This window comes from Diorhabda carinulata, chromosome 5 (genome assembly GCF_026250575.1).
Source record: "Diorhabda carinulata isolate Delta chromosome 5, icDioCari1.1, whole genome shotgun sequence".
Lineage (NCBI taxonomy): Eukaryota > Metazoa > Arthropoda > Insecta > Coleoptera > Chrysomelidae > Diorhabda > Diorhabda carinulata.
The window spans coordinates 30,100,400-30,127,939 of record NC_079464.1 but is presented as its reverse complement, the minus strand read 5'-3'; the positions used below and the strand labels follow the sequence as shown (position 1 = coordinate 30,127,939).

The 27,540-nt window shown below is 31.2% G+C and overlaps 1 protein-coding gene across 1 annotated transcript; it reads right to left on the bottom strand.

Annotated features, from left to right (window-relative positions):
* Nucleotides 1-865: 865 nt before the first annotated feature.
* On the bottom strand, nucleotides 866-27,103 carry LOC130894311 (mucin-2-like). The gene is made up of 22 exons (XM_057801037.1): nucleotides 26,942-27,103; nucleotides 16,840-16,943; nucleotides 16,450-16,551; nucleotides 12,805-13,047; nucleotides 11,012-11,119; nucleotides 10,666-10,773; nucleotides 10,326-10,436; nucleotides 9,871-9,981; nucleotides 9,416-9,526; nucleotides 8,961-9,071; nucleotides 8,506-8,616; nucleotides 8,125-8,247; nucleotides 7,736-7,840; nucleotides 7,575-7,664; nucleotides 7,096-7,149; nucleotides 6,853-7,038; nucleotides 6,454-6,801; nucleotides 6,185-6,400; nucleotides 5,884-6,126; nucleotides 3,663-3,884; nucleotides 3,397-3,604; nucleotides 866-3,336 (listed from the first exon to the last, which is right to left on the bottom strand). Exons 2-22 carry the CDS (start codon nucleotides 16,940-16,942, stop codon nucleotides 3,156-3,158), a joined length of 3,195 nt encoding a protein of 1,064 aa, XP_057657020.1. The 5' UTR covers nucleotide 16,943; nucleotides 26,942-27,103; the 3' UTR covers nucleotides 866-3,155.
* Nucleotides 27,104-27,540: the final 437 nt, after the last annotated feature.

Below are 27,540 nucleotides of genomic sequence, written 5' to 3'. Positions count from 1 at the left end.
CAGGCCCCACTTTTTAAGAATAAATTATAGTCTACTTTGTCTATGAGTATATTAGTCTCTCTGATTGGATTCAAACATCAGCTCTATGCATAAATCACCAATCAGAAGCAAGTAAATAGACATACAAAAAGATAGAAGTGGAATTTTACTGTTGGAAGAAGTCTTTCTTTGTCTAAAGTAAAATCGTTGCTCTTTGTCTTTCTTTTTAACGATACAATTCCACTTATATATCGCCCTGTCTACCTTTAGCATTAAGTCTATGAAGATTAACCGTCATTTGTGATCAATATGGCGTCGATTAATAACCCCATGCCAATGAAATGTATTTTTATTTAGAATTGTGTTATTTTTAGATTGAAAAAGCTGAAGCAATGTAAAAAATAAGCATTAGAAGGTGGTATAATCGTCTTATAAATTATAAAAGGTAAAAACTGCTTTACTTAACAAAACAATGAAACTTTTCGGTTTAAACTAATGAATACCTCGCTGTACTGACTTTAAATTCAATCCTAAATTGTAAGTTTATATTTTATTTTAAATCTCTTTCCCCCTTTTCGTTGTTATTTCATTTTTCCGGTAGTTTAGGTGAAATATTTCGTAATAAAATCGGATTTGTTCGTAAAATTTGTTTGGTTAACGTCTTTGAAAAATCGTATTAAAAGGTTTTTTATAGTAAAACACAAATTTAATTAATAAAATTTTATTTACATAAATATTCTTAACATAAAATATATAAAAATAATTTAAGAAAAATATCATATCTACATTTTATTAATATAATGATTATTTAGCATGTAGAATCAGTTGTTAGCTGTTTTAAAAAACAGCAAGCTCTTTACTGATTTTATTTTTAAATTATATTTGATTTTTTTTAAAAAGGCAGTTTATTACATTTTTTACATTTATAAATGGCAGTGAAAAGATCTGTCAATATTTTAAATACTATAAGACTACGAATCGAAGCTAATATGCCAGTATCCTATTATAAATTGTAAATAAAAAAATGAAGTTCAATTATGATTAATTTGATAAAACCTACAGTACTTTGTAAGGGGATTTAACTGCAGTTATTATTATGAAGTACGGAAGACATAATTAAGAAAAAATATATTTTTCTCAGTATATATAAAATTGTGTGAATTCCAATTTTACCTATTGTGATATAAACTATACCTCTATAATTATCACCCTGTCTGATTAACTGGAAAAGGTAGTGAAATGCAAATTGGAGACAGAATATGAGAGGGGAAATAAAAAGGAAAGAAACAAGCCCAATAACAAAAAAAGGAAAATTATCTCAAAGTGTGAAAAATTCTAATGGACCAGAAGGAGAATATGATTTCTATGATGTCGCAATCTGAAGTCAAACTAACCGAAGGAAAATAAAGAACAAAGTTTTTCGATATCTCGCTTCATTTTCGAGATATTGATACTTGAGATCACAACTAAACATTAGTTCAAGATTCGCTTTAAAGAACAGATTGTGTTGAATACTTTTCTAGAACAGTATTTCTTCGCTTTCGCTTCGGGCCATTCAAATGCAAATTTAATTATTAGGTATAATTTTATATTATGTATTTTTATAATATAATTTTAGAAAGGGCGTGGCACAAAAAAGGTTGGGAAATACTGGTTTAGAATAAAGATTTTATTGATTTGAAAGGTTTTTTATTCAATTTTTACATAATCTACCCTGATATTTCAATAAGATATTAAGAAGAAAGAAGAAGAAATCAAAAATATTGTGAGTCATAAGAGTGGGACATATAAGTAAAAAATTACTGGAAATGAGAAAAATTACAAAGTAAAGACCAATTTAGACCAGAAAAGGATGGAAAGGAGGTTATATGAGAAAAAAATTACTGGAAATGAGCAAAATTACAAAGTAAGGACCAATTTAGACCAGAAAAGGGTGGAAAGTAGGATATATAAGAAAAAAAATCACTGTAAATGAGGAAAATTACATAGTAAAGACCAATATGGACCAGAAAATGGCGGAAAGTAGGATATATAAGAAAAAAAATCGCGGCAAATGAGGAAAATTACAAAGTAAAGACCAATATGGACCAGGAAAGGGTGAAAAGTAGGACATATGACAGAAAAATCATTGCAAATGAGGAAAATCACAAAGTAAAGAACATCATTTATAACCACCAAACGAATAATATAGCTGACCATACGTACCACTGCCACCAATAATCGATTTTATCAGCGCACTACTTTTAAATCGATTTAACACCAAATCGTGATTGCAGAATGAGGATGAATCGATTCAAACTAAATCGAGTAGCCCTCAATATAGATAGAATAGTTTCGCACTTTAAGGTTATGTTTTTGACGTCTCTTCAAGTTCCAGTTGGTTTGTTTACTTTGTTATTTCAATTATTTCCATCTAACTGAATAAAAATAGCTGATCATACGTGCTAATGTTACCAAAAATCGATTTTATGAGCGCACTCGCCTTGCTAACATTAGTTTTAAATCTATTTACTACTAAATCGCAATTTTACACTGACTATAAATCAATTTAACAAATGTCATAATCGATCAGTCGTTAATATAATATAGAAGAGTTTCGAACTTTAAGGTTAAATTTGTGACGTCTCTTCGAGTCCCAATTTTTTTGTTTCCTTCGCGCTTTTTAATTTTAACGATTTTTATTGATATACTTTTCTATTTTTTTCACTATTTACTACATTGTTCGATAAATTTCTTATTAAAAACAAATTAAAACAGTAATAGTTCTTTGAAATGAAACAAAAACGATTTTTGGCTGTTAAAAATGATAGTATATACTAAATATTTACCACAAAAAATTAAAATAAAAGCCATTTCAAGAAATAAAACGTAAATAAAGTAATTAGGATACGCAATGACGTCAGAAACATAACCTAGAAATAAAAAATTTTCAAGATTACTCACGGTTAATTGATTTTGATTAGAAGTTATCTCAATTTTAAATTTGAGGTTATATTTTATAGGTTGTCAGTTACCAGCGACGTTGCCACGTTTATAGATCAATTTAAACATATTTTTGAAGTGATATTTTGAAAGATCGTTTTGCAATAAATCAAAATCTCAAGAATTGTGGCACAATGGGCTGATGAAATTTTATCAGACCTTTCAAAACACACTTTAGCGTTGGAAAAATTATTTTAAAACTGCACTGATTTTTGTTTTTGCTTAGTAAACCATAGATAAGCACTCAATAAACAACTAGCAGTGAGTAAAGATATTAAAATCGAAGTTGAATAAACGAAACTTTGCGTAGACACGCAAACACCGTCGCGTTGGACTAAATCCACCGAGGAGGCCAGATCTTCCGGTAAAACAACCCTGCGAACGAAAGAAATACATAGAAGTACAAATTTTCGACTCAATTAAATATTTTATTACCGAAGGTGTTTCGCCATTAAAACCGAATCGTGTAAAGTCTCGTTGCTAATATCACGTTTCCTTCGTTTCGCTGGTTCTATCTGCTGATTAGGCTCTGGACACATTTCGCAATCGGTTTTACAGAGCTCTATATTGCATTCTATCATTATATCCATCACGTCCGGGAATTTGAAAGCGTTGAAGTAAGCATAAGCGATTATCGAAGCTCCTGAATACAAAAATGAAAATAATCGAACATATACAAACGAAAATTCTATATTTATTACCGGTTTCACCAGTGTTTCTTGTTTTTTGGAAAGATCCGAACAGTTTTGGTTTCAATATACATCCGTTGTCGTCTGTCAGCGGTACGATATTACTGCCAGAAGAATCTGCAGCTCTACAATCTTTCACTTGGACGTCGAAACCTGGATCTCCCGATACCGATACCACTAATGTCATTTGTTCTCCTATTTTGACTAAGCCGCTTGCTGGCTGACCAAATGGACCTAAAAATAGAAAAATATATATATAAATATATCGACATATGCATTTGTATACATTGGTGGAATAGAATCGAGCCACCGTGACTGTGTGGGATTCGTATGATCATTTGGATTTCATAGAGAAATATCTTTTTCGCGAGTTATCGGTCAATTCAGGTAACATAACCTAAGATAAAGTAAAACTAACCTAATCGACGTCTAAGTAAACCTAATCTAACCTAAACAGAAAACGTATTCGTTTAATAAAAACGAAGACAATTATTTTTAACTTTTTTTCCTTATTATACGTCTTTTCCCTCGAAGTTAAGCCCCTATTTTCGAAAAATAGCCTCCCCAAAATAAAACCTCTCGGTTAAGTCATGAGTTGAGTTCAAAAAGCTGAATTCGAAGTCAACGATTCCAATTATTGGTAAAAGTCTTAAATTCCGACATCTGAATCCTCGATAAATGGATTTTACGATATCGAAAACGCTAAATTACGTTTTTTAATGTTTCTAAACCGGTCAGATACTGAAACATATCCGAATCTACAACTGTCAATATATTTTGTATAAAATGAACATTATAATCGTATAGGAGATCGTTTCAATAACTTTTTTAAACATTGGTGGAATTGTATCGACACCACCACAACAGGAAGCTCAATGCTTGTCATGGTTCATACAGTCGAAACCCACCATCCAGACCCTCCATCCGTGCGTGGCATATAAGGTACATGAGCACCGGATCAGTATTGCATAAAAGTGGAGCCGGACGACCCAGCACAAGTCCAGAAAATGTGGAGCGAATACGGTAAACATTCCAGCACAATTCGTGAGGCTTCAAGGCAACTCCAAATGCCTACAACCACAATCCACAGGGTTCTTCATAAACAGTTGCGTCTGTATGCCCATAAGGTACAGTTGCAGATCGACCAAAACGTATGGAATTTGCCCTAGACATGTTACAACGTATTGTGTGTTTTAGTGATGAGGCCACGTTCCATGTATCTGGTACAATAAAACGCAACAACGTACGAATTTGGGGCTCTGAAACCCCACATGCAGTAGTCGAGCTTCAACGAGACAGCCCAAAGGTTCATGTATGGTATGGACAAAACTTTGCTCTTCCTCAGTTGGAAGATACACAGTCGATTGTTCACTACTAACAGAACCATAATTTTTAAATGAATATAGACCATGGAGAATCTAATTACCAGAAACTGTAATTCCACAATGGAGGAAATTGTTGGAATAATTGTTCTCATTGGATATTGGGAATTCAACTGTCAACTGTGCCCCAGGAGGTTACTAAATATCCAAAGATGAAGATGTTGTGGGTCGGTGGTCTTCAACAACACCTGCAGACAATAGATTTTTGAGACTGCTAGGATGACAGCTTCAACAAAAATTAACGGAAGCACCGTGCAGTTGGGATAAGATTCAGACTTTATGGAAGAGGTGGTGAGAAGATATAAGACGTCTAACAAACGTTGTGGGGGTATAGTATCTTCAAAGGCTCACACAGAATTGATACTATTAGATAAAGGATCAGGTTTCAGGAGTCGTTGAGTTGTTCTTCATGATAAAGCACGTCTCCATGTTGCTAGTACAGTACAGTATTACCTCCAAGAAGTAAATATTGTAGTTTTAAACTGACCTACGATCATCTGGTATCAAATATCTTGTTACCAGCTGATCTGGAACAACTGCAAGAGCTGTTGATGACTGAGTAAGAAAATTTCGAGCAAAATTATCAGGGAAGACTTGATGAGGAGTATACCAGGGAGTTGTCGTGACAAAATATGTTGTCCCATCACTGAATGGTGCAGATATAACCGCGGGTGCAGTTATACGGCTTCAGGATCCAACTAAGCGTAGACCAGGAGTTCTTGATCTTCTAACACGCTTTACCTGGATCTCCACTTGTCAAAAACACCGATCAGAGCTTCGACGTCGCTAGAAACCGATGTTTTGGAAGGTTCCTTGATTAAATTTTTTGGAAATAAAATTGTCGTCCTCACCTCTTCCTAATACGACGTCCAATTTCGCCATGGCTGTATCGCCGCTGAACGTAACTATTTCTTGTGATAACATTCCGACCATTAACGTAACGCTGAGCTGCTCTTTGAGGCTACCTTCCCAAAGGCATCGGACGGATCTAACCGTATCCCAAACCTCTTGTATACCAGCTTCGTTTTGGAGAACTAGAACGTTCTCCAAATAACTTCTGCCTTCCGTGTCGAAAGCGTTCACGAATTCGGTGCCTAAAAAACGAAAAATTAGAGAAAAAGGTGGTTTTTTCGAATTTGAAACAAGTCTCACCGCACATATTTAGATTGACGGTGAACGTATACTTGGTTTGTCCGGAATTTTCGTTGACGTACCGACATTCCGGCATGTTGTAGTACCCCTTCGAGTATATGACACCGTCAAACTCCCTATTGAATTCTATGTCGATGGTCATCATTTCTTTGGCGCATTGAACGTCCAAAGCGTGGATATGAGGAGGATGTTTCGAGTCATCGTCATCGGGAACGCCTAAGGTAAATAAATAAGAACAAATTTCAATTGATATCAAATTTTTTAATCACCTTTAACGGCATTTTCTTCGCCCGTAGCAGGATTATCTTCTGTTGGTGTTTCGCTAGATGCGCCGGGCAATTTTCCTTCGGTCTGGCCGGTAATTCCTTCAGTAACAGTACCGGTAACCTCCGGAATAGCGCTCGATGGCTGAGCAGTCGGCGACTCGGAACTTGGTAGCGGACCTTCAGTTTCTTCGATTGGTTTAGATGGAGATTCAGTTTCTGCTGGTTCTCCCGTCGTCGGTTTAATTGTGGGGAAACTGGAAATTTCTGTCGAAGCAGTAAAACCCGAAGGAGGCGACGTTCCAATCGAAGGGTATCCGGTTGGTTCAGACTGTGGTTTACCCGAAGGATAACCTAAAAATCGTTAATTAGACGGTACGACACGCCGAACTGCAATCAATTTACCTTGCGTTTCTTGTACGGGGGTCCCTGTTGTGTATCCAGGAGTTACTTCGGGAATCCCTTGTTCCGAAGTACCTGGAGTTTGCTCTGAAATTCCTGACGTTTGGTCGCCGCCACCAGGTACAATTAATTCTGGGGGTTGGGTTGAAATACCCGGTTGGTATGGAGGTCTCGTCGGATAACCAGTTACTGTAAACAAAATTTTGATTATTCGGATATAATTTTAAATTATATCGAATTAAATACCTTGTTCTGTCACTTGTGGACCTTGAGTTGGACTTTCTGGACCTGGTGTTGTGCCTGGAATCAAATGTAAACTACATGACAACAAAAAATTAGATTATTTCGGTTTAGATTCGTGTATTCGGATTCGAAATCGAGTTAAAAACTTTCTTCGGCAGTTCCAGATGGAATTTCTGGATCCGTAGAAGATTCTTTACCCGAAATTGATTCCAAATGTTCTACAAACTAAAGTTTGGGAAAAAAATGACCATTCAAACGTAATTAAGCATGTTTATTGCAAACCTAGTCTAGGTTTGTAACCCCAAACATTCATATCAACCGTAGTAGCTAACTTAACTTGATGATAGTTTCACCAAGAAGATAGTCTGTTGGAGTACAGCAAAATAATGGAATTAGTTGTGTGGAGGAAAGGATGTATTTTATTTTTATCAGGAAACAATCGTTAAGGATTTCATGGCATGCGAAAAACTTTAGATTATAACCTTCATTTGGTGTTTCTGTTGGTCCTTCCGACACAACCGTAAAGGAAGTAGCTCCAGATGGAAATTCTGGTTCCGGAGAAGATTCTGTACCTAGAATTGGAATTGGATATGAGCCATAAAGTTGGAAAGAAATTTAGGGAAAAGTTAAGCGGACTAATAACCTTGATCACCTCGGTCTGTGGCTTCTGTTGGAACACTTGGTCCCTCTGTAACTGGAAGAGAAGTAGACCCAAGTGGAATGTCTGTACCAGAAGATGTTTCGGTACCTAAAATTGGACCAAAAAATAACGAAAATGTGAGATGAAGGTGAGTTGGTTCGGGCACATAGTGAGAATGAAGGAGGACGGAGCAGTTGAAGTGATATGGGATACCGGAACAAATAGAAAGAAGAGATGAGGCAGGTCGAGATGTAGATGGAATGGAGAAATAGCGAAAAACCTGGAAAAATTAAGATTAAACATGGAGATAGGATAAAATGTAGAAGAAATTATTAGAAATGACGTTGGAAAATGAATCAAGATGACGAAGTGCTGAGCAAATAGTTTATAACCTTGATTATTTTCTGTGACGTCGGGAAGTTCTGATGAAATGCCGGGAAGTTCTGTAACATCTTCTTTGGGAGGAAGATATGTAGTACCAGAAGGTAGTTTTGTTTCCGGAAATAATTCAATACCTAAAATTTGAATACAAATTTTCTGATACGTAAACATTTAAAAATCTATTATATTAACGAAAAAATTTATGTAAAAACATTTAGTTCATTTTATGACAAAAATGATGACAAATTTTTAGAAAACATAGTTTTTCTCAGTTAGTAACTAAACCAAAAAAGGCAGTTCACTTTGAAATAAAAAATGTTGAGTTATTTCATGATAGAAATGAGAATTATTAGTAAAAATCGTTTCTACACTGAAAAAACAAAACTTATAACCTTGATCGTTGTCTGTTACTTGTGGAAGGTCAGTTTGGAGACTTGGAACTTCTGTAATAGAAGGAATTCGAGTCCCAGATGGGATTTCTGTACCAAGAGGAAATTCCGTACCTAAAATTCAACGATAGGTATAAAATAACGAAGCCGAAGTTGAAAAAATCATGCATTTAATGGAGTTTATGTTTTGGATGAATATAATTTGTAAAATTGGAACAATTATGCAACAGAATGAATCATATGAAAGAAATAATGTGGGATTTGAAGAAAATACTTTTTCTCAGTTAGTAAACAACAACAAAATGGCAGTTAATTGAAGTTATATTTAGAAAAAATCGATGTAATTATATTTTGTTCACTTTAAAATGAAATATATCGAATTATTTCGTGATAGAGATGAAAATTGAAATGAATTATTAGTAAAAATCGTTTCTACACTGAAAAAACAAACTTATAACCTTGATCGTTGTCTGTTACTTGTGGAAGGTCAGTTTGGAGACTTGGAACTTCTGTAATAGAAGGAATTTCAGTCCCAGATGGGATTTCTGTACCAGGAGGAAATTCCGTACCTAAAATTCAACGATAGGTATAAAATAACGAAGCCGAAGTTGAAAAAATCATGCATTTAATGGAGTTTATGTTTTGGATGAATATAATTTGTAAAATTGGAACAATTATGCAACAAAATAAATCATATGAAAGAAATAATGAGGGATTTGAAGAAAATACTTTTTCTCAGTTAGTAAACAACAACAAAATGGCAGTTAATTGAAGTTATATTTAGAAAAAATCGATGTAATTATATTTAGTTCATTGTGAAATGAAATACGTCGAATTATTTCATGGTAGAGATGGAAATTGAAATGATATATTAGTAAAAATCGTTTCTACACTGAAAAAACAAACTTGTAACCTTGATCGTTGTCTGTTACTTGTGGAAGGTCAGTTTGGAGACTTGGAACTTCTGTAATAGAAGGAATTCGAGTCCCAGATGGGATTTCTGTACCAGGAGGAAATTTCGTACCTAAAATTCAACGCAGGGTATAAAATAACGAAGCCGAAGTTGAAAAAATCATGCATTTAATGGAGTTTATGTTTTGGATGAATATAATTTGTAAAATTGGAACAATTATGCAACAGAATGAATCATATGAAAGAAATAATGTGGGATTTGAAGAAAATACTTTTTCTCAGTTAGTAAACAACAACAAAATGGCAGTTAATTGAAGTTATATTTAGAAAAAACCGATGTAATTATATTTAGTTCATTGTGAAATGAAATACGTCGAATTATTTCATGGTAGAGATGGAAATTGAAATGATATATTAGTAAAAATCGTTTCTACACTGAAAAAACAAACTTGTAACCTTGATCGTTGTCTGTTACTTGTGGAAGGTCAGTTTGGAGACTTGGAACTTCTGTAATAGAAGGAATTCGAGTCCCAGATGGGATTTCTGTACCAGGAGGAAATTCCGTACCTAAAATTCAACGCAGGGTATAAAATAACGAAGCCGAAGTTGAAAAAATAATGCATTTAATGGAGTTTATGTTTTGGATGAATATAATTTGTAAAATTGGAACAATTATGCAACAGAATGAATCATATGAAAGAAATAATGAGGGATTTGAAGAAAATACTTTTTCTCAGTTAGTAAACAACAACAAAATGGCAGTTAATTGAAGTTATATTTAGAAAAAATCGATGTAATTATATTTAGTTCATTGTGAAATGAAATACGTCGAATTATTTCATGGTAAAGATGGAAATTGAAATGAATTATTAGTAAAAATCGTTTCTACACTGAAAAAACAAACTTATAACCTTGATCGTTGTCTGTTACTTGAGGAATGTCAGTTTGGAGACCTGGAACTTCTGTAATAGAAGGAATTCCAGTCCCAGATGGGATTTCTGTACCAGGAGGAAATTCCGTACCTATAATTCAACGATATGTATAAAAAAATAAAGCAATTTAAAAAAAAATCATGCATTGAAAGGAATCCTGAAATAGTATATTTAGTGAAATTGAAACAATTATGCAATGAAATAAATTATTTCAAAGGAACGATGAACATGTTATGAATAATTAATTTCTCTTAGTTAATAAATAAACCAAAAATATATTTAATGAAAGCTAGCTCATGTGAAAGAAGAAAATTATAACCTGTATCACTTCCTGTTACATCTGGAAGCTTTGTTGGAATACTTTCAGGAACAGGAGGAAGGTAAGTAGTTCCCGAAGTAATGTCTATTTCTAGAGAAGGTTCAGTATCTAAAATTTTAATAAACCAGATGAATTGATTGCTATAAGAAACATTCTAAATATGAGAAGACACAATGTAGATAAAAAAGAAGAAGAAGGGTTTGTTTTTATATGATGTGATGTCACATTTACGTTAAAAAAAACATTACAATAATTTTTATGATTAATAATTGGAGACGTAACTGTTGAGAAAATTCATGAAAAGACGTGATATTAATGATGAAATACTAAGAAAACAGTTCATAACCTTGATTATTTTCCGTTACATCCGAAAGTTTTGTTGAACCACTAGAAACTTCTGTAACATCTGTTTTAAGAGGAAAATTTGTAGTTGCAGAAGATACTGTTTCAGTACCTGAAATTTGAATTTTAATATTTGAAAATGTTCTTGTATATATTTCAATGCTCTATAAAATTTTAATATAATAAGCTGCTATCCACTACCAGTGTAAAAGGTAAAGAAGTTGATTGCATAATAGACAACCGAAGTGTGACGTCACGGCCGTCATATTGTTATACAAATTCCAAACAAAGTTTGTGAAGTAGTGTGTGTTCTTTAAAGTTATTTAAAAAGTGTTTAATTATATTTGTGGCACAAGATATTTTTTTGCAAAATTTTTCAAAGAAAATACGAAAAAATCATATATCACTAAACATATTTACGATCGTCAACGCAGTTAAAACTTTATTTGGAAAGTGATCCCTGACCTGCCATATCAATGGCGGCATGTGTGGTCAACACTCTTGTGAGTTATCTATATGTTAATTTTCTACTTCCTATTATCATTGACACTTCCAATAGTAAATATTCTTCATTCTATATCTTCGTAAAAAACAATATTTTCATAAACAAATGTTTTCAGTAGAGTAAAAAAATAGGATTCAACAATTATAGCCAATTTAAACAAAATGAGAGAGAATAATCACCCAACTTATAGGTAAAAATAACAAAAAATTAATACAATATTAATTTTATAATAAATATTGGTGGGAACATTAATTATTTATTATGTAAAATGTTTTCAACCATACATACCTTACTTATTACATTTACCTCACGATTGATGGTGATTTGGCAACGTTACAAATATAAGCGAGGGAAACGATGTACACTGCACATTATCGATAATATTGATTTGAGTCACAAAAATCTAAATTTAAACCTTATTAGTCTCAAGATGCACATTAACTATATACTCTAATTTCACACTAACATTGTTTCACTAAATAATTTTATTGAGGCAGTGAATAACATTTTCTTGGACGAAAAAACTACCTTTACTCTTTCTATGACTTCGAGCAAATGAACAGGAACACCAAATAAAAAGAGAGGAAAAAGTTCCATCAAATTATAAATCGGCGCGAAATTTGTAATTGTAAACATGTTTTAGGTAATACTTGAATTTTTGTTTAAAAAAAAAGAATAAGGTGACAGGTGTCTGAATTTATCGTTTTAACTTTTTTATTAACAACATAAAATTAAATAATAATGTTATAAACTTTTTCGTTATTGATTAATATGGTTAAAAATTAACAAGGATCTCAAAATTTGTCTCGTGGCACAAATTTGCATAATTACATATTTCTCGATAATTTACGAATTAAACTCTAGTGAAATTTTCAATTTCTGGACGTAAATCATTAATTTCACAGCAAGCTACGTTTATATATTTACAATTATTGTTTGTAAATGTACTAAAACAACTAAATCCTTTCAACAATCATCTTCAAATTTGTAAAACAAGTACACAATCAAATATGTACATATACATTTATTTTAATCACTAACTAAAAGTATGATTAACGATAAAATAAATTTTAAACAGTTAACATCAACATAACCTCATTTTTATTAATTTCCACGATTTCTATATCACTTTCAAAGTCTGATAACGCTGTACGAATTATGACATAAATTGAAAATGATTTATGTTTGATTATTGCAAAAAAAAAACGAATCTAAAGTTTCCAGCTTTACTATTTATGTTTCTAAATAAAGTAAAAATTATTCCCCCACCATATCAAACCGGTAGTACTTACTTCCGGTAGAATATTCATCGGGTATTCCAGGAGATCCGATCCCCGTAATTCCTCCAGTAGCCGGGTTAGTGTAGATAGTAAAAGGTGGTTGCGGTGTCACACTACCAGCAGGAGGATAACCAGAATCTACGAAATTTCCGTTATTATCGACCCCACCTCCATTATCTACAGGTCTGGGCTCGAAAGGTCTTGGTTTCTGAGACATTGTTGGTGGTAAGTATTCCCTAAGAGCATCTTGACGAACTATAAATAAAGAAATTTTATTTGAACTAATAAATTCATAATTTATTCGATCCTCCATATCTATAAAACTATATAGGTAATTGAAAAAAATAATATTTAAATAAAGATTACAATTTAAACTGATCATATTCTAAAAATTGCAATCAGTTTACTATTAAGCCCTATAGCTAAAAGTGAATCAAATAATAAAAGGAAAAATTTTATTCTGAAAAATATTTTGACATTGTAAACGATCTCGAGGTTGCCAAGGCGAATGATTCATCTGCTAAGGAAGGAAAGATAAAATTCGATACGCCATCTACCGCAAGACAATACTATCCATAGCCACTCAATTTATTTTTGAAATGTAGGTTCCTTGTATCTGTAGTAGTAACACAAATAGAAGTATAGAGGTCACGATGCTCTGCGGCGATGAAAAAATGGAGAGAGAAAAAATATTTAAGGGCTTTTAAAATAAAATACTAATTAACAAGTATTTTTTAATTCTATTTCAATAAAATTTTCATTTAAATCTGTTTATCAGTGAATAATACAAAATGATTTGTTTTAAATTAATTTATACATTTGTCGAGTGACAACTGTCACGTGATCGATGAAGTACACAAATATTTGCATGATCGTTAAGACTATGATAAATACAGCGACGGTATTATGAATTCATAATAAAAAATACATTTCAAAAGAAAATAATAAGTTAGGTAAACTCCATAATAGCCGCTAAACACAAAAAAGATCACAAAAATCGAGTAAATACGTACAACTCCAACCAAATTTTAACGGCCATGAAAACATTCTGGCTACATTGTGACGTCATGCGCAACGCATGTCAAATTTCATCCAACAATTCAACATACCCGTGTATGTGTATCGTGGTCAAGTCATGAAATAAAACGTGGTTACAGAAGTTGAGTTTAAAAAATAATTGTGTAAATTATGTTAAAAATATGAATTTAAAATATTTTTTTACGAAACAACGTTTAATGAATCTCATTATTTACAATAGTCAATATTTTTGTTGTAATCGTAAATTAATATGAACTAGAATATAAATGACATTGTAAACGATTAGTCACGTCATTGAACGTAATAATACATTACATACATCGGAGATATCCTGTTGTTTTTTTTAAATTGCATTATTTTATGTACAATAAAAAACTAATAGAAACAATTCAAGTTAATGTAGTATTTTTATGGCAATCAATTCTAGCTTTTTTCATTTATGATAAGACAATTCTGATAATCAATTTCAAAATATGTTTGGTTGGAATTAGTTGTTGTAAATAAAAAGTATTATAATGAAAAATTGAAGCACATGTTAATATAATGGCTGGCGGCATTGTGTGTTGCCTGACTAGTAGGTTGGTAGATGATATGTCATACCTCGCATGGAACGAAGAAAAGACATTATTAATATGTATAGGTCATTTCTAGTAATGTGGTAGACAAACAATGATTTTATTTCTTTTGTGTATAGAAATTTGATTTAGAGCGCTTTGACAAAAAAATGAATATTAAACACCACTACTAATAATAATTTTAATATAAATAACGCAATATTTGTTACTCAAGAAAATATGGTGGCTGGTTGTGACGTCATTCTAAAACGACATTTTGGAAGAGAGAGAAAAAGTATACTATTACTCGATTTTTGGCGACCCCTCTATCTTTATTATTAAATCTATGAGTATCGAAATTATAAAAATGTACATGAGTTCGTAACCTCAAAACTTATATTGTAAATCAATAATATATTTTTTTATAATGAAGTTCATTTTGTTCGAACCGTTCGGAATACTACATTATTTTAAAAATCATTCTTCTTCCCACACTAGTTTTATTAATTGGTACTTATTTATTATGAACATGAAATTTCAACTCCACTTTCTATATTATAAACATACAAATACTATCGAACGCTACGTATGGATCAACGTCAATACATGGTTGTCAGTTCATTAACATGTTATGACACCCCTATATAGGAAGAATAATTTCGTAAACGGTTATATTATACCAACAGTTAGTACCAATTTGTTGCATAATTTAAAAAAAAAATCTTATTTTATTATTTATTATATAAGTACTTTTAGTGAGATGTTCATAATTTCATTAATATTGTTACTTTCATCGAAAAGTTTAAGCGAAGGTAATCAATTTATCAAGCTATGAATAGTAAATAAAGCTGGTTAGTTATACATATTTTTCTTATTATTTTCCCAACCCACGCCACAAACCGTCTTATGACTGTTTTGTTGAAATTTTGTAGATGACCTTGATCCCATCAACGAATATATTTTTAATCGAATCGAATTAACGAAATCGATTCAACTATTCTCGAGATGACACTACTCTATTGGAAAATCATATTATTTTAAACAGTTTTTAATTTTTTCAAACAATAGATTCAGATAAAATTTACTTTCTGAATTCTGTTCATTTTTTTATATTACTTCCTACAAAATGTTTATGTAGCACGCCTATGGGTACCAAACTTTTAATCATTGCCCCTTTCTTTACTTATATTCAATAGAATTGGTTTACTTCCAGTGTTGCCAAGTGCGTTCCATCCATGATACACATACACGGTATTAAGCTAGAATTTCTGGAACCGTTTGTGATATTCATAGAAAATAATAACATTTAAGTTAACTCTATATTAGCCGCGAAACACAAAAAAATATCGCAAACACAAAAAACCCAGTAAATACGTATAACTCTAACCTAATCTTAATGGCCAAGTAAACATTCTGATTTCAGCGAGACGCATGCGCGAGGCGTGTCGAATTTTAACCGAAAATGCAGCATTCCGGTGTATGTGCATCGTGGTTGCACCTAAAGCGGTTTCATAACCCGCCAAATTCAAACCAAAACTTCCCAACTATAATCCTAGTATTTACCCATTTCATTATAAAATATATTAAAATATGTATTTAGTGGTATCAAATAATACCCATGAAAATTGTATTTACTAAAAGTTCTTGGTATACCTACTTTTCCCAAAAATTCAGAGAAAAACTCGGAAGTTGGTATCACTGCATAGATTACAGTTTTTTAGACCCTTTTTGTCCGTTGTTGCTATGTTGCCATTAAGACTACCCGTAAAAAAAACTAAATCGAATTATTCTAAGTTGGGCGGTAGAATAAAACTTCTAATATCATAACTTTACCGATATTGAAAAAAGTATCATAATGGTATTTTATTGTTAATTAAGCAATTAATTTAACTTCACTATATATTTTATTAAAGCAATTAAGCGATTATTAAAATGTCTAGATTATAAGTTTAGTAACGTTAAAATAATTAGTAATATTAATATTATTTACATGCGTGTCTGTCAATTCTGGCTGAAGCGAAGGAGTATGGAGGTTCTAACCCTCCATTAAATACGAATGACCTACTAGATCTACTTTGTTGTCCGTAAACGTCTTGTAGCCATTTTAGGATATTTTGAACCATCTGGTCTGCATTGTTGTTATTAAGCTGACGGGACGGTCGTAGATCTGAAAAAGGAAAAAATAAATGAAAAAAACCAATAAAGTGTTTTTATTTCATAGTAACAGTTGATATATAAGCAGGTGGACAACAAGGCTCTTATTGGTTTGAGAAGGAAGCAGCTCGTTCTGTGACTAATAGGTTACAGTGTTGCCGGAATTGAAATATTCCATTGGATATGAAAGATTTTTCAAAGCAAAATTTAATATTTGAGTGGATAAAAATAGATGAAATTCTGAACATAATTAATTAAATAATTGTTAATTAACAATTATGGTATAATAGAAAATACTTACTGGTTTTTTTACCGCGTTTGGTTTTTGTGTTTTGTTCCCCTGAAATTTCTACGGCTAATAAACATACTGCGTATGCCACTGCGAATGTGTAGAAAATTTTCATTCTGAAAAAGCAACATTATAATTGTTTATTTAATATATGTTTTTGGTAAGATCTCAGGAGAAGTAGTAACTCATGCAATTTCTATTTTCTATATTATACAAAAAAATACGAATACATTTTTCTACGATTTTTTGTGTTCAAAAGGAAAAAAATGTTTAAATGATCCTATCTTTTTCATTTTTTGGTAGATATCCATTGCCACGCTTATTTTTCTATGCTTTTTAAATCTCATTACGCTTTTATTTTTTTTTATCTGTAAAAATATTGTAAGTTATCTGAACAGCTGTTCTTATAGATCCCTCTATTAAATTTCTTCTATTGTTACTTAACGTCAGATGTCTTGTTATAATGGCGGATCAGTTCTACCGGAAGCCATATGTTCCTCATTTTTATTATCAAGGTTATTCGTTGAATTACAATGCAATTTCTGATTAATTCGTTTTTTATATGTATAACAACTCAATTTGTTCGTTATATATTATATTCGTCATATTTTCAATAAATGAATGGCAACTCTGGTAACAAAGCGTTGTATGGAACTTTACTCATACTCTCATAGACTAATCCCATCTCTATATTAAACGTTGGATATGAGTATTTATAATTTTTTAATGCAGGGTTCCAACTGTTTTTATCATTCTTTTTTTTGTACTTAATTGAAGTATTATGTAGAAATATTCAATTATGATATATTCAATAAATCGCTTGTAATTGAGTAATATGAAATTGTAATTTCGAAACTAAATTGAGGACAATCCTTGTGTTTAAAGAATTGAAGATAAATGTTATTACAGCGCCATTAAATATAATCGAATCTCTTTAAACCTCTTCATGTTGTACAAATTAAGTGAATGGAATTAAACTGTACGTAATTTGGTTACGTGTTTGAAAAACATTTGGAAGTTAGGACACTGCAATTTTTTTTAATTGTTGACGAAACCAAAACACGAGCCACATAATTTGTTATCCATCCAATCGTTCGAGCTCGGGTCGCTTCGTTCACATTCGTGCTCAAGTGAATACACGCGCGAGATGTGTTTTAAATTATTTGAACTAACGAGTTTTGTGCAAAAAGAACAAAAACTGTTATTAAATAAACTAAGTGTTAAGATAAATAATTAAAATAATGAAATATACGTCAATATTAATTGTTATAACGTACAAACAGTTTCTCATTCTTTACAAAGCAATGAATGTCTCGGCTACCTTCAGATAAATATCTTCCCTCATTCTATTTTATTTTTTCACATAACTCTAAGAAATTTCATGTTTTCATTATCATTTCATAACCACTGACGATGTTTATTCGTATGTATTTTTAGGTATATTTATAGATACTTATTAATAATTGAAATGTCAAATTCTTCTTTCTTTCTTAAATAATTGGTATTATTGGAAATTAGTTTTCAGTTAAATCGAGTTAACTGATGTGATTCATCTATATTGGAAAACACGATGAAAAATCTTTGAGGTACAAAATCTTTGAAGTAATATTTTGTATTTTTATCTGGTTGATTTTAATTTATTAATAATTATTTAGATCAATCTAATCGAGATTTGAAGTGTATAACTGGTTGCTACATAACGAGGGTGTTCAAAAAGAAATCTTTAAATGATTTTATTCTTCTTTTTTTAAGTGATAGAATATTGACATATTACGTTCGCTTAAAATTTAATTTTTTTTTAAATATTTGATCATAGACGACAATAAAAAGTTGCTATTAATTTAAGTTGATAAGTTTCTAAGATAAATTAATAAGAAAGGAGTTACAACTCGTAGGTATTCGGTAACTTTTAGACAATTATTTTGATCAGTTAAGGAATTCTCACTTATATAATAGACTGTCATTTAGATATATTCACATAGTTATTTAGATTTGTATTTAACAACTTTCAACGCTAAATTCATACTCGTTGTATAAGAGAAAAGTTTTGATGATGACATCAGGTTCTTTTCTTCACGAAGTAAAATTTCTCTTTGAATTTTTGTATGCCGGCGTAGATCACGTTTGATAATGACCACAAATCGTTCTAGCTACATTCTATTCAAAGTATGTGCTTTATGTAAACACGAAAAAATAATCAAATCATTTTGTTATCGTCTTTAAATCATATAATTTAATCAAATGCCTAGTACGCCCCTGAGCTAATTATTATTTAACATTTCTATCTTCTCTGCGTGATCACGTGATTTTTAACAACTTCTGGTAGTCCGTATCAAAAATCAGATTGGTATAATTACAATAGCATTTCTCACTAACTCGGCCAAGTTCACATAGCAACATCTTGTTTAATGCAACATAGAGATGTAATTTGCATACATATCTCTACAAGCCATCAATGAACATGTTCACTAGTTAATAAAAGTAGAAATGATCGCAATAAACATACGCAACATCAAAAAAAGAATGTAGAATCTCACATCTTATTCGTATTTATAACGAAAGTAATATTTCGACATTCACGAAAATCAGAACAATTATTATATTCGTATATTTTGTTTAAGGAATCTGCTGCCGATTTTAACCGATCGCTTACCGAACTCATTTCGTGGTATGAAATTTATCAAAATATATTAAACGGTAAACGGGGTGATATGTAAAAGTTACAATGTTATCACTCATACACATAATTCGAAAAAAAAAATGTTTTTACTCGAAAGTCAACACAAAAAGTAAAGAAATATGATTGTCAAAACATATAGTGAAAGTTGAGACAAAAGAGGTGGTGTATGTTTTATAAAAGTCCATAATTTCATAGAAAAGAAGACTGGCAATATTATCAATGGAAATTGCATATAAATAAACTAATGATGTTTTAAATATCCACATTATTGCTTATAATATACATAACATTTCCTTATACGAAATAAAACAATAGCAATGTTTCTTACACTCTTGTGGATGTTATTAGTTTTAAATCTGTGACGTAATTAAAAAACATCCATTGCTGTTTTAAGAAAATAGTTTTGTGTGTAAAACATTTGTAAAATTCAACTGTTTTATTACATATTGTTGATGGTCATTTCATTGTTTTGTAGCTTATATCACATGCCGATTGAATTTAATCAATGTTTTGTTCAGAAAAATAATTACCAAATATGGCAACGTGGCTCATCTGTAACCTTCGAATCATAAAATCGAATGACATATAAATACGTTCAATATCGTATTTTTTACATCATATCCGCTACAGAAAAAGAAATGTAGTATTCAGATTTTTGGTTTTTTTTATCACTGATTTTAGAGATAATAAATTTCTTTAATAATGTAATAGCAATAGATGATAAGCGTAGCCGTCCTGTTTCAATATTGGTAATTGCATCCAATGAAGACTAAAAAATTTTTCAATATGAACAATATAATTATCCCGTATTTAAAGCTTATAAAAGTGAATTATGTGATTATTTTTTGACTTCATTGGTAAAACTTTCTGGAAAAACTAATTTGGAGATTGTATAACAAAGTCACAATACTCAAATATTCACGTGCAGACATTAAACTGAATCACGTAGCTTTTATGGATGCTACAGTGTTGCCAAATCGAATACTGAAAACGGCATTCTAATTTTAATACTCAATTTATTTTTTATTACATATTTATAAATTAATTTCTTAAAATATTGAATACATCCTAAATAGTCTGGCTGTTTGATTTAAACCACTTTTCTTGATATTCATTGGTTAGTCTGGAGGTCAGAGATTAATTGATTGCTAAAAACCATAGAGTTAATATTATAGATTGAGAGGGAGTAATGCAAGTGAAATTGTTTTATTGAAAAACAGAGTAAAAGCATCGCTTTACCACTCTCTATCTCTCTTGTCGTTTTGGCAATCAAATCTGAGCAAAGTAAAATGAAATAGAGAGTATTATACCGATGTAATTTGGCTTTATAACTTTCTCTATCTTAAATATTATCTATGTCGTAACATGTTTGACATCTGCACTGCTGTGTGTTAGAAGTTTTGCACTAATTGTGGCGTGATTTTGAGTATTTGTATATTACTACAGTTTGGAAGAAAATATCGTAGATTCTGAAACTGAAACTCGTAGATTTGCAGGAAATGTATTAGTAAAGAGACGTAGAGCTGGCAACGCTGGCACGACACTTGTTTACGATTTATTAAATTTTGATACAAGACAATCTTGTTGAAATAAAGCAAATAATTATTGATAATACATGTAGCATTTCACTCCAATTTATTTAAAAACGGAAAATATCACTAACAAAGAATTGGTATCAATAAATTGGGGGCAATAAGGAAAGACATTGGTACATTGTAATTTATATACAGGGTATTGTTTTTGCCGCTTGTTAGCAATTTTATTGGTAGATGTTGCATTGAAAGCCGTGGCAGTTAACGACCTAACATTCTTGTTAACTATTGTATAGTGTTTATATTTTGGGGTCCAATTGCACATTAATATTTTTTAACGAAATTAGATTGTCCGTAATATAGTAAAAATAATTATGGAGGGAGTATGATATCACCAACGACGCGTTGAGCAGAAAAGTTTTCAGACCTTGTACTGGGTAACAATCGATTTGATCTTATTACATTAGACATTTAAAAAAAAGTGACATTCCACTCACCATCGACTATCGTAATCGTGATATATTTTTAAATAGTAGATTTCAAGATGTTAATCTAGATTAAATAATCTATAATAGTACTTCATCCTCGTGTTTCGCAATGTGAATATTTTTTTCGAAAGCATCATCTGCATTACAAAACACCTCAAAAAAAAGATGCATTGCCATAGTGAATGTTATTAATTACAACATATTCCGATGATTATACTAAAACGAAATGGTAGTCAATTTGAAATAATTTCATAATTATGCTGTGAACTGAGTTTGAGTTTATAATTTCATTAGTTTGACCTGTAGGTTTGTAAATGAATGTTTGGCCCAGATTTGAGCGATCATATCCTAATTAAACTTTGCACTCTCGCCAAAGACTGACGACAATGCAATAGTTCAATCAAAATATCAGTTAATAAATAGAAATTCTTTGACACTTTTTACATTCCTTTAAATAAAAATAGTAAATGTCAAAAAAAAAATACTCAATAAAAATTCGGCAACAAAAATTTAATTCTACCACTTACCAATCGTGGCACTAGTGTAATAAAAATGTGTCATTACTGTCAATTGTCAAAATGTCATTCGCCCTCATAAATTTGTATTTGTATGTATGTAAATAAACGTGTCCCAGTAGACACTTTTGTATTGCATTTGTTGTAAATAATAATATAGCAGAGTTTACATTTCTTCTTAGAGTATGTTCTGTAGATAATTTATCGTAATTAAGATAGGAGTTATGCAACCAAATTAACACCTCAAACCACAACGTTCATTCCTTAAACAAAAATATCAATTGTTTAAATTCCAAATTAATTTCTTTAATGCCTTTTTGTGATGATCAAAATTACTTAATTTGACCACAAAAATTTCAATCCTCTGTATGCGAATTTATTTGCAGTGCAGTTATTTTTTTTCTTTATTCTTTATTTATCATCTATTTTAATCTTTGATTAATGTTCCCTATTATAATGTATTTTATGTACTCTCTGAAATATTTTAACAGTTGTTAATAAGATAGTACTTTATGGCCACAGAGGGCGATATAGCGAAAGCCGTGCAAAAATTTCTTGAAGACAATGGGATCTATTAAAAAAAAAGGTTCCAATAGAAACTGATAAAACCAGAAGTATGACAGGGACAACAGATATTCTTAATCACGAAATTCTGAAGTCTCACTGTATAATTAACCAAGAAGCGTTTTGTGCCTAAACACTATCCTTTATCTATGGAAATAGTTGAGGTTAGGTGAGGTGTTGAAACGTTTTGCTTTGTAGTTGAATGAAATAAGTACAATCTTAAATGGAAAAAACATCAATGACCCTGGATTAAAGACAAATAGTTGCAAAAATTTTATTTTATGGTGGTTTTCACAGCGGAATTGAATGAATTAAATCTAAAATTACAAGGAGAGGGAAATTCCATATAAATATGTATGTATATTATCTAATATATTGTGAAAAACACTACAAACATTTCATTTTCCTAAAATTAAATTGTTTAAATTCAAATATGAACTAAAAGTACTGTCTAATATTTTGTACGCTCTTCACATTCAAAACAAATTATGCAGCATTTCGTCCTGTTACTTAAATCTCGAGACAACATTCTTTCACTAGTAATCATGACTTTCTCTGTGCATTGTGTCTAGTCCTTAGTTATTTTTATTGATTTTTCGTTTACATTAACTATAATTCTATTAAATTCGAATATACATAGTAAACTAAAAGTAGGTAGTGATATAAAATCACTTTGATATTATTTCAAATTATAGTAGACATATTCTTTGGTTGGACGACATGTATGTTGTTTTAAATTTTTTCTTAATTGTCGAACATTGAGGTATTAAATATACGAGGTATATCCACAAAGTAAGTTCCCTTCAGAGCAGCTTGACATTGTGCAAGACAACAAGAAATTGCATGCAATTGAAAAAATTTCATAAATAAAAATTGGACGTCGTTTGACAAGTCTCTTACTGCCTTTAACAAAACTTCAGTAAATTAGACAAATTCCTAACCATATTGCAACTTGCATTCATTGTACGTTGTATTGCATCATGTCAAGTTGTCTTTACTGACTGAGCTGCAATCTTACTGAGGTAGTTGCCTCAAAAATATTTATTTTTACTACAAATTGTATTTGTATGCATGTAAATAGAAGATGATTTTTATTGTGAAGTCAGGAAACTGTGAAATCAGAACTGGGTGAAAATTGATAACATAGAATATTGTGTATTGTAAATTCAAACAAATAAGTTTGTATTTCCTCTTAGGGTACGTTCTGTGGATAATGTTATGCAATCAAATTAACACCTCAAACCACAACAGTTATACAGTACAATTGTTTGTTTTTCATGTGGAATATTAATAAAATTAATAACTGAAATCCTAAATTACTATTCGGAACGTGTTGAAATGGGTCTGATTCTTCCTCAAAATCAATATCTTTGAGGTCTTTGTCTGATAAAGCCAAACCGAAGTTCTAATAGATTCTGTTGTTTGCAAAAACAAGTCCAAAGAATCAGTTACAAACATACAGGGGAAACTATTAAAACTGTGTTAAAATTAGCACTAAAATTGAGATATGGATATTAAATAGACGCTAATTTCTTTGGCTATAAAAAAACAACAACAAAGAAGCAACGGGATCATGTGTATTATAATAGAAGAATATATAATCTGAATGAAGAGAAAATATTTGAGTTGATTTCACTTCCTACTTCAGACGTTCATCTCGATAAATCAACAACCCTGATTTGATATATAAAATCTGTCTTTCGCAGAAGGTAACACAAATTATAAATAATAGTGTGAAAATCCATTGAGATAAAATTAACTTTCCTTTTCGTTGGCTACAATGAGTAAGCGAATGTGTAATCTTCTCATTTACCTAACGCTGATTATAATATTTTGAAAAGGTAATTAATTCATTTACGGTTATTTCTTAAAGGATGTAGTCGAATAATCGCTTCAAAGTCATTAAATATTTCAATTAGTCGTGTTATAATTTTAATTTAATTAATCCCTCAATACTATAATGCGGATTATGAACTGAATAATTCAAATTTTGTTTTTTTATGCATCGTTTGTTTATGATTAAACTTGATTTTATGGTTGTCGAACACTTTTCCCTATTAGATATATCGAACATTCAATTTGAGTCATATACGAAGCAGATTTGACAGAAGAGTTTTTTTTAGAGGTTAATGTCAACTTTGGCTCCGTCGACCGTATTGTTAGCTACAGTTACAGTTAAAATTTGACATATTAGTTTCAATACCAATCAGGCATTCTAAGGAAACAGCTGATCAACGTCAAAATGACGGCCGTAGGGTAAACAATCGATTCACTCGTATGTACTCTAAGCTTTTCTTAGTTCTACCGATAGCGAGTGTTGTTTAAGACACTTGTATCTGTTTTGTGCAGTTTTTGGGCTTGTTTTTTATGTTTTTCAAATATGAGCGAATACTTTTTATGGTCGCAAAATTATAATCCAGTGGCAGTTAAAAAGTATAAATTTGAAGCTTTATATGGGATCAAGCTTTTTCATTTGATGAAAAGAGGTTTGGACAGAATCCTGTTCATTTTCCACGAGTTTACTTCATCTGCCTACACTAAGCGAAAATATAAAAAAAATAAGAAGGTCTAAAATCGATTAAATTAGTTGAAAAACTACAAAAACTTGCGAGCAAAGGCATTTTTTGCCCCACGGTGTATATTTTGACAATTTTTTAGATTGCTCTATTGGGAAATTAAAGAAAAAAGTTGATAAGGGTCAAAATGGCCGCTGTGGGGTAAACAATCGATTAACTCTTATCTATCTCATCAGCTGGAAAAGTGTTGGTGGATGATTTTCTTTGGTAATCATAGGATTTGACTATAAATTCTCAAATTTTTTGTCAATCGAGACAGATTTAAACTCGTTATCAAAAACTTGCGAGCAAAGGTATTTTTTTACCCACGGTGTATATTTCGACAATTTTTTAGATTGCCCTATTGGGAATTTAAAGAAAACTAGTTGATAAGGGTCAAAATGGCCGCTGTGGGGTAAACAATCGATTAACTTTATCTATCTCATCAGTTGGAAAAGTGTTGGTGGCTGATTTTCTTTGGTAATCATAGGATTTGACTATAAATTGTCAAATTTTTTGTCAATCAACACAGATTTAAACTCGATATCAAAAACTTGCGAGCAAAGGTATTTTTTTACCCACGGTGTATATTTCGACAATTTTTTAGATTGCCCTATTGAGAATTTAAAGAAAACTAGTTGATAAGGGTCAAAATGGCCGCTGTGGGGTAAACAATCGATTAACTCTTATCTATCTCATCAGCTGGAAAAGTGTTGGTGGCTGATTTTCTTTGGTAATCATAGGATTTGATTATAAATTGTCAAATTTTTTGTCAATCTACACAGATTTAAACTCCTTATTAAAAAGTTGCGAGCAAAGGCATTTTTTTACCCCACGGTGTATATTTCGACAATTTTTTAGATCGCTCTATTGGGAAATTAAAGGAAACAGTCGATAAGGGTCAAAATGGCCGCTGTGGGGTAAAGAATCGATTAACTCTTATCTATCTTATCAGCTGGAAACGTGTTGGTGGCTGATTTTCTTTGGTAATCATAGGATTTGACTATAAATTGTCAAATTTTTTGTCAATCAACACAGATTTAAACTCGATATCAAAAACTTGCGAGCAAAGGTATTTTTTTACCCACGGTGTATATTTCGACAATTTTTTAGATTGCCCTATTGGGAATTTAAAGAAAACTAGTTGATAAGGGTCAAAATGGCCGCTGTGGGGTAAACAATCGATTAACTCTTATCTATCTCATCAGCTGGAAAAGTGTTGGTGGCTGATTTTCTTTGGTAATCATAGGATTTGACTATAAATTGTCAAATTTTTTGTCAATCAAGATAGATTTAAATTGGAGTTGGAAAATTTTCGTTATAATTCGTTATAAAATAAATATCGACCAAAAACATTCATTCTATAAACTTCAAGGGGCCTTGGAATTATTAAATAATCGAACATATCAAAAATTTTCGAATTTTAAACACATCTATTACAAATAAAAACAGAATTTTCTAATCAGATGTGCCCAAAAAGAAATTTGTTATCTAAATAATCGAAATTTCGATACTGCCAACATATATTCATCAAAAATTAGGAAAAATTAACCGCAAAAGTTCGAAAAGAATCGATTATGAATATTACAAAATCCCGAAAACGATCCAGATAAAAAACCAAAGAAATATTGCGGTAGAATTAATTAAGAAACGTGAATGGTTCCCTTGGATAAATATCACAAATTAAAATCACTCACATCAACACAATAAATCACTCGATTATACATTTCACTGTAAACATTATTAGAATAACGTAACACGGTCCACTAGTCACTCTTACCTGTGCAATACCGATGGATCGCAATTGAAAAAAATATCCCATACAGCCACAAATCTAACACTAATAAACTAACTGCATCCTCTGGAGATATCTTCTTTATATACGGAAGAGAAGAATGGAGGTGATGTACTGTCCCCCAAATGAATAATGTGTAGTTCGCGGTGGTGAGATTATTGGTGAAATTTTACTGGGCCATTCGTTCGAAAGGGGATAGAGGTTAGTCAATTTTTTTTATAGACTGAAAAATTGTTATAAGATATAGAAAAATTCGTTGAATTTATGTTTTAATGTTGATGCTTTGTTTATACCGAGATTTGAAATATTTAAACACTAGGAAATTTTCTTATGAAAAGTCAAAGAGTCGTGTTACAATTTTTTGTAAATAGTTACGAAATGTATTGATGAAAATTGGATATTAGGTAAATAATTGCTAATAAAATGGTGGTCGAAATACTTTTCAATAAAACTATCTCTTTAAGCGCGGTTTGAATTTCATTAGTTTGTTTGCAGTGCTCCATTTTGCGAATGCCTCGCAACAAATTCGCGATTTTTATTATAAATCGAACGAAGAGTGTGTCCTCCACTTTTTTTGTAATTTA

Bases quoted from the DNA above. Each gene is read 5' to 3' on its own strand.
- LOC130894311 (XM_057801037.1), bottom strand. From the start codon at position 16,942: ATGAAAATTTTCTACACATTCGCAGTGGCATACGCAGTATGTTTATTA. The intron at 10,437-10,665 runs GTTATAATTTTC...GTTGAATTATAG, and splicing joins TGTAACAGGAAGTGATACAG to GTACGGAATTTCCTCCTGGT. The intron at 9,982-10,325 runs GTTATAAGTTTG...GTTGAATTTTAG, and splicing joins AGTAACAGACAACGATCAAG to GTACGGAATTTCCTCCTGGT.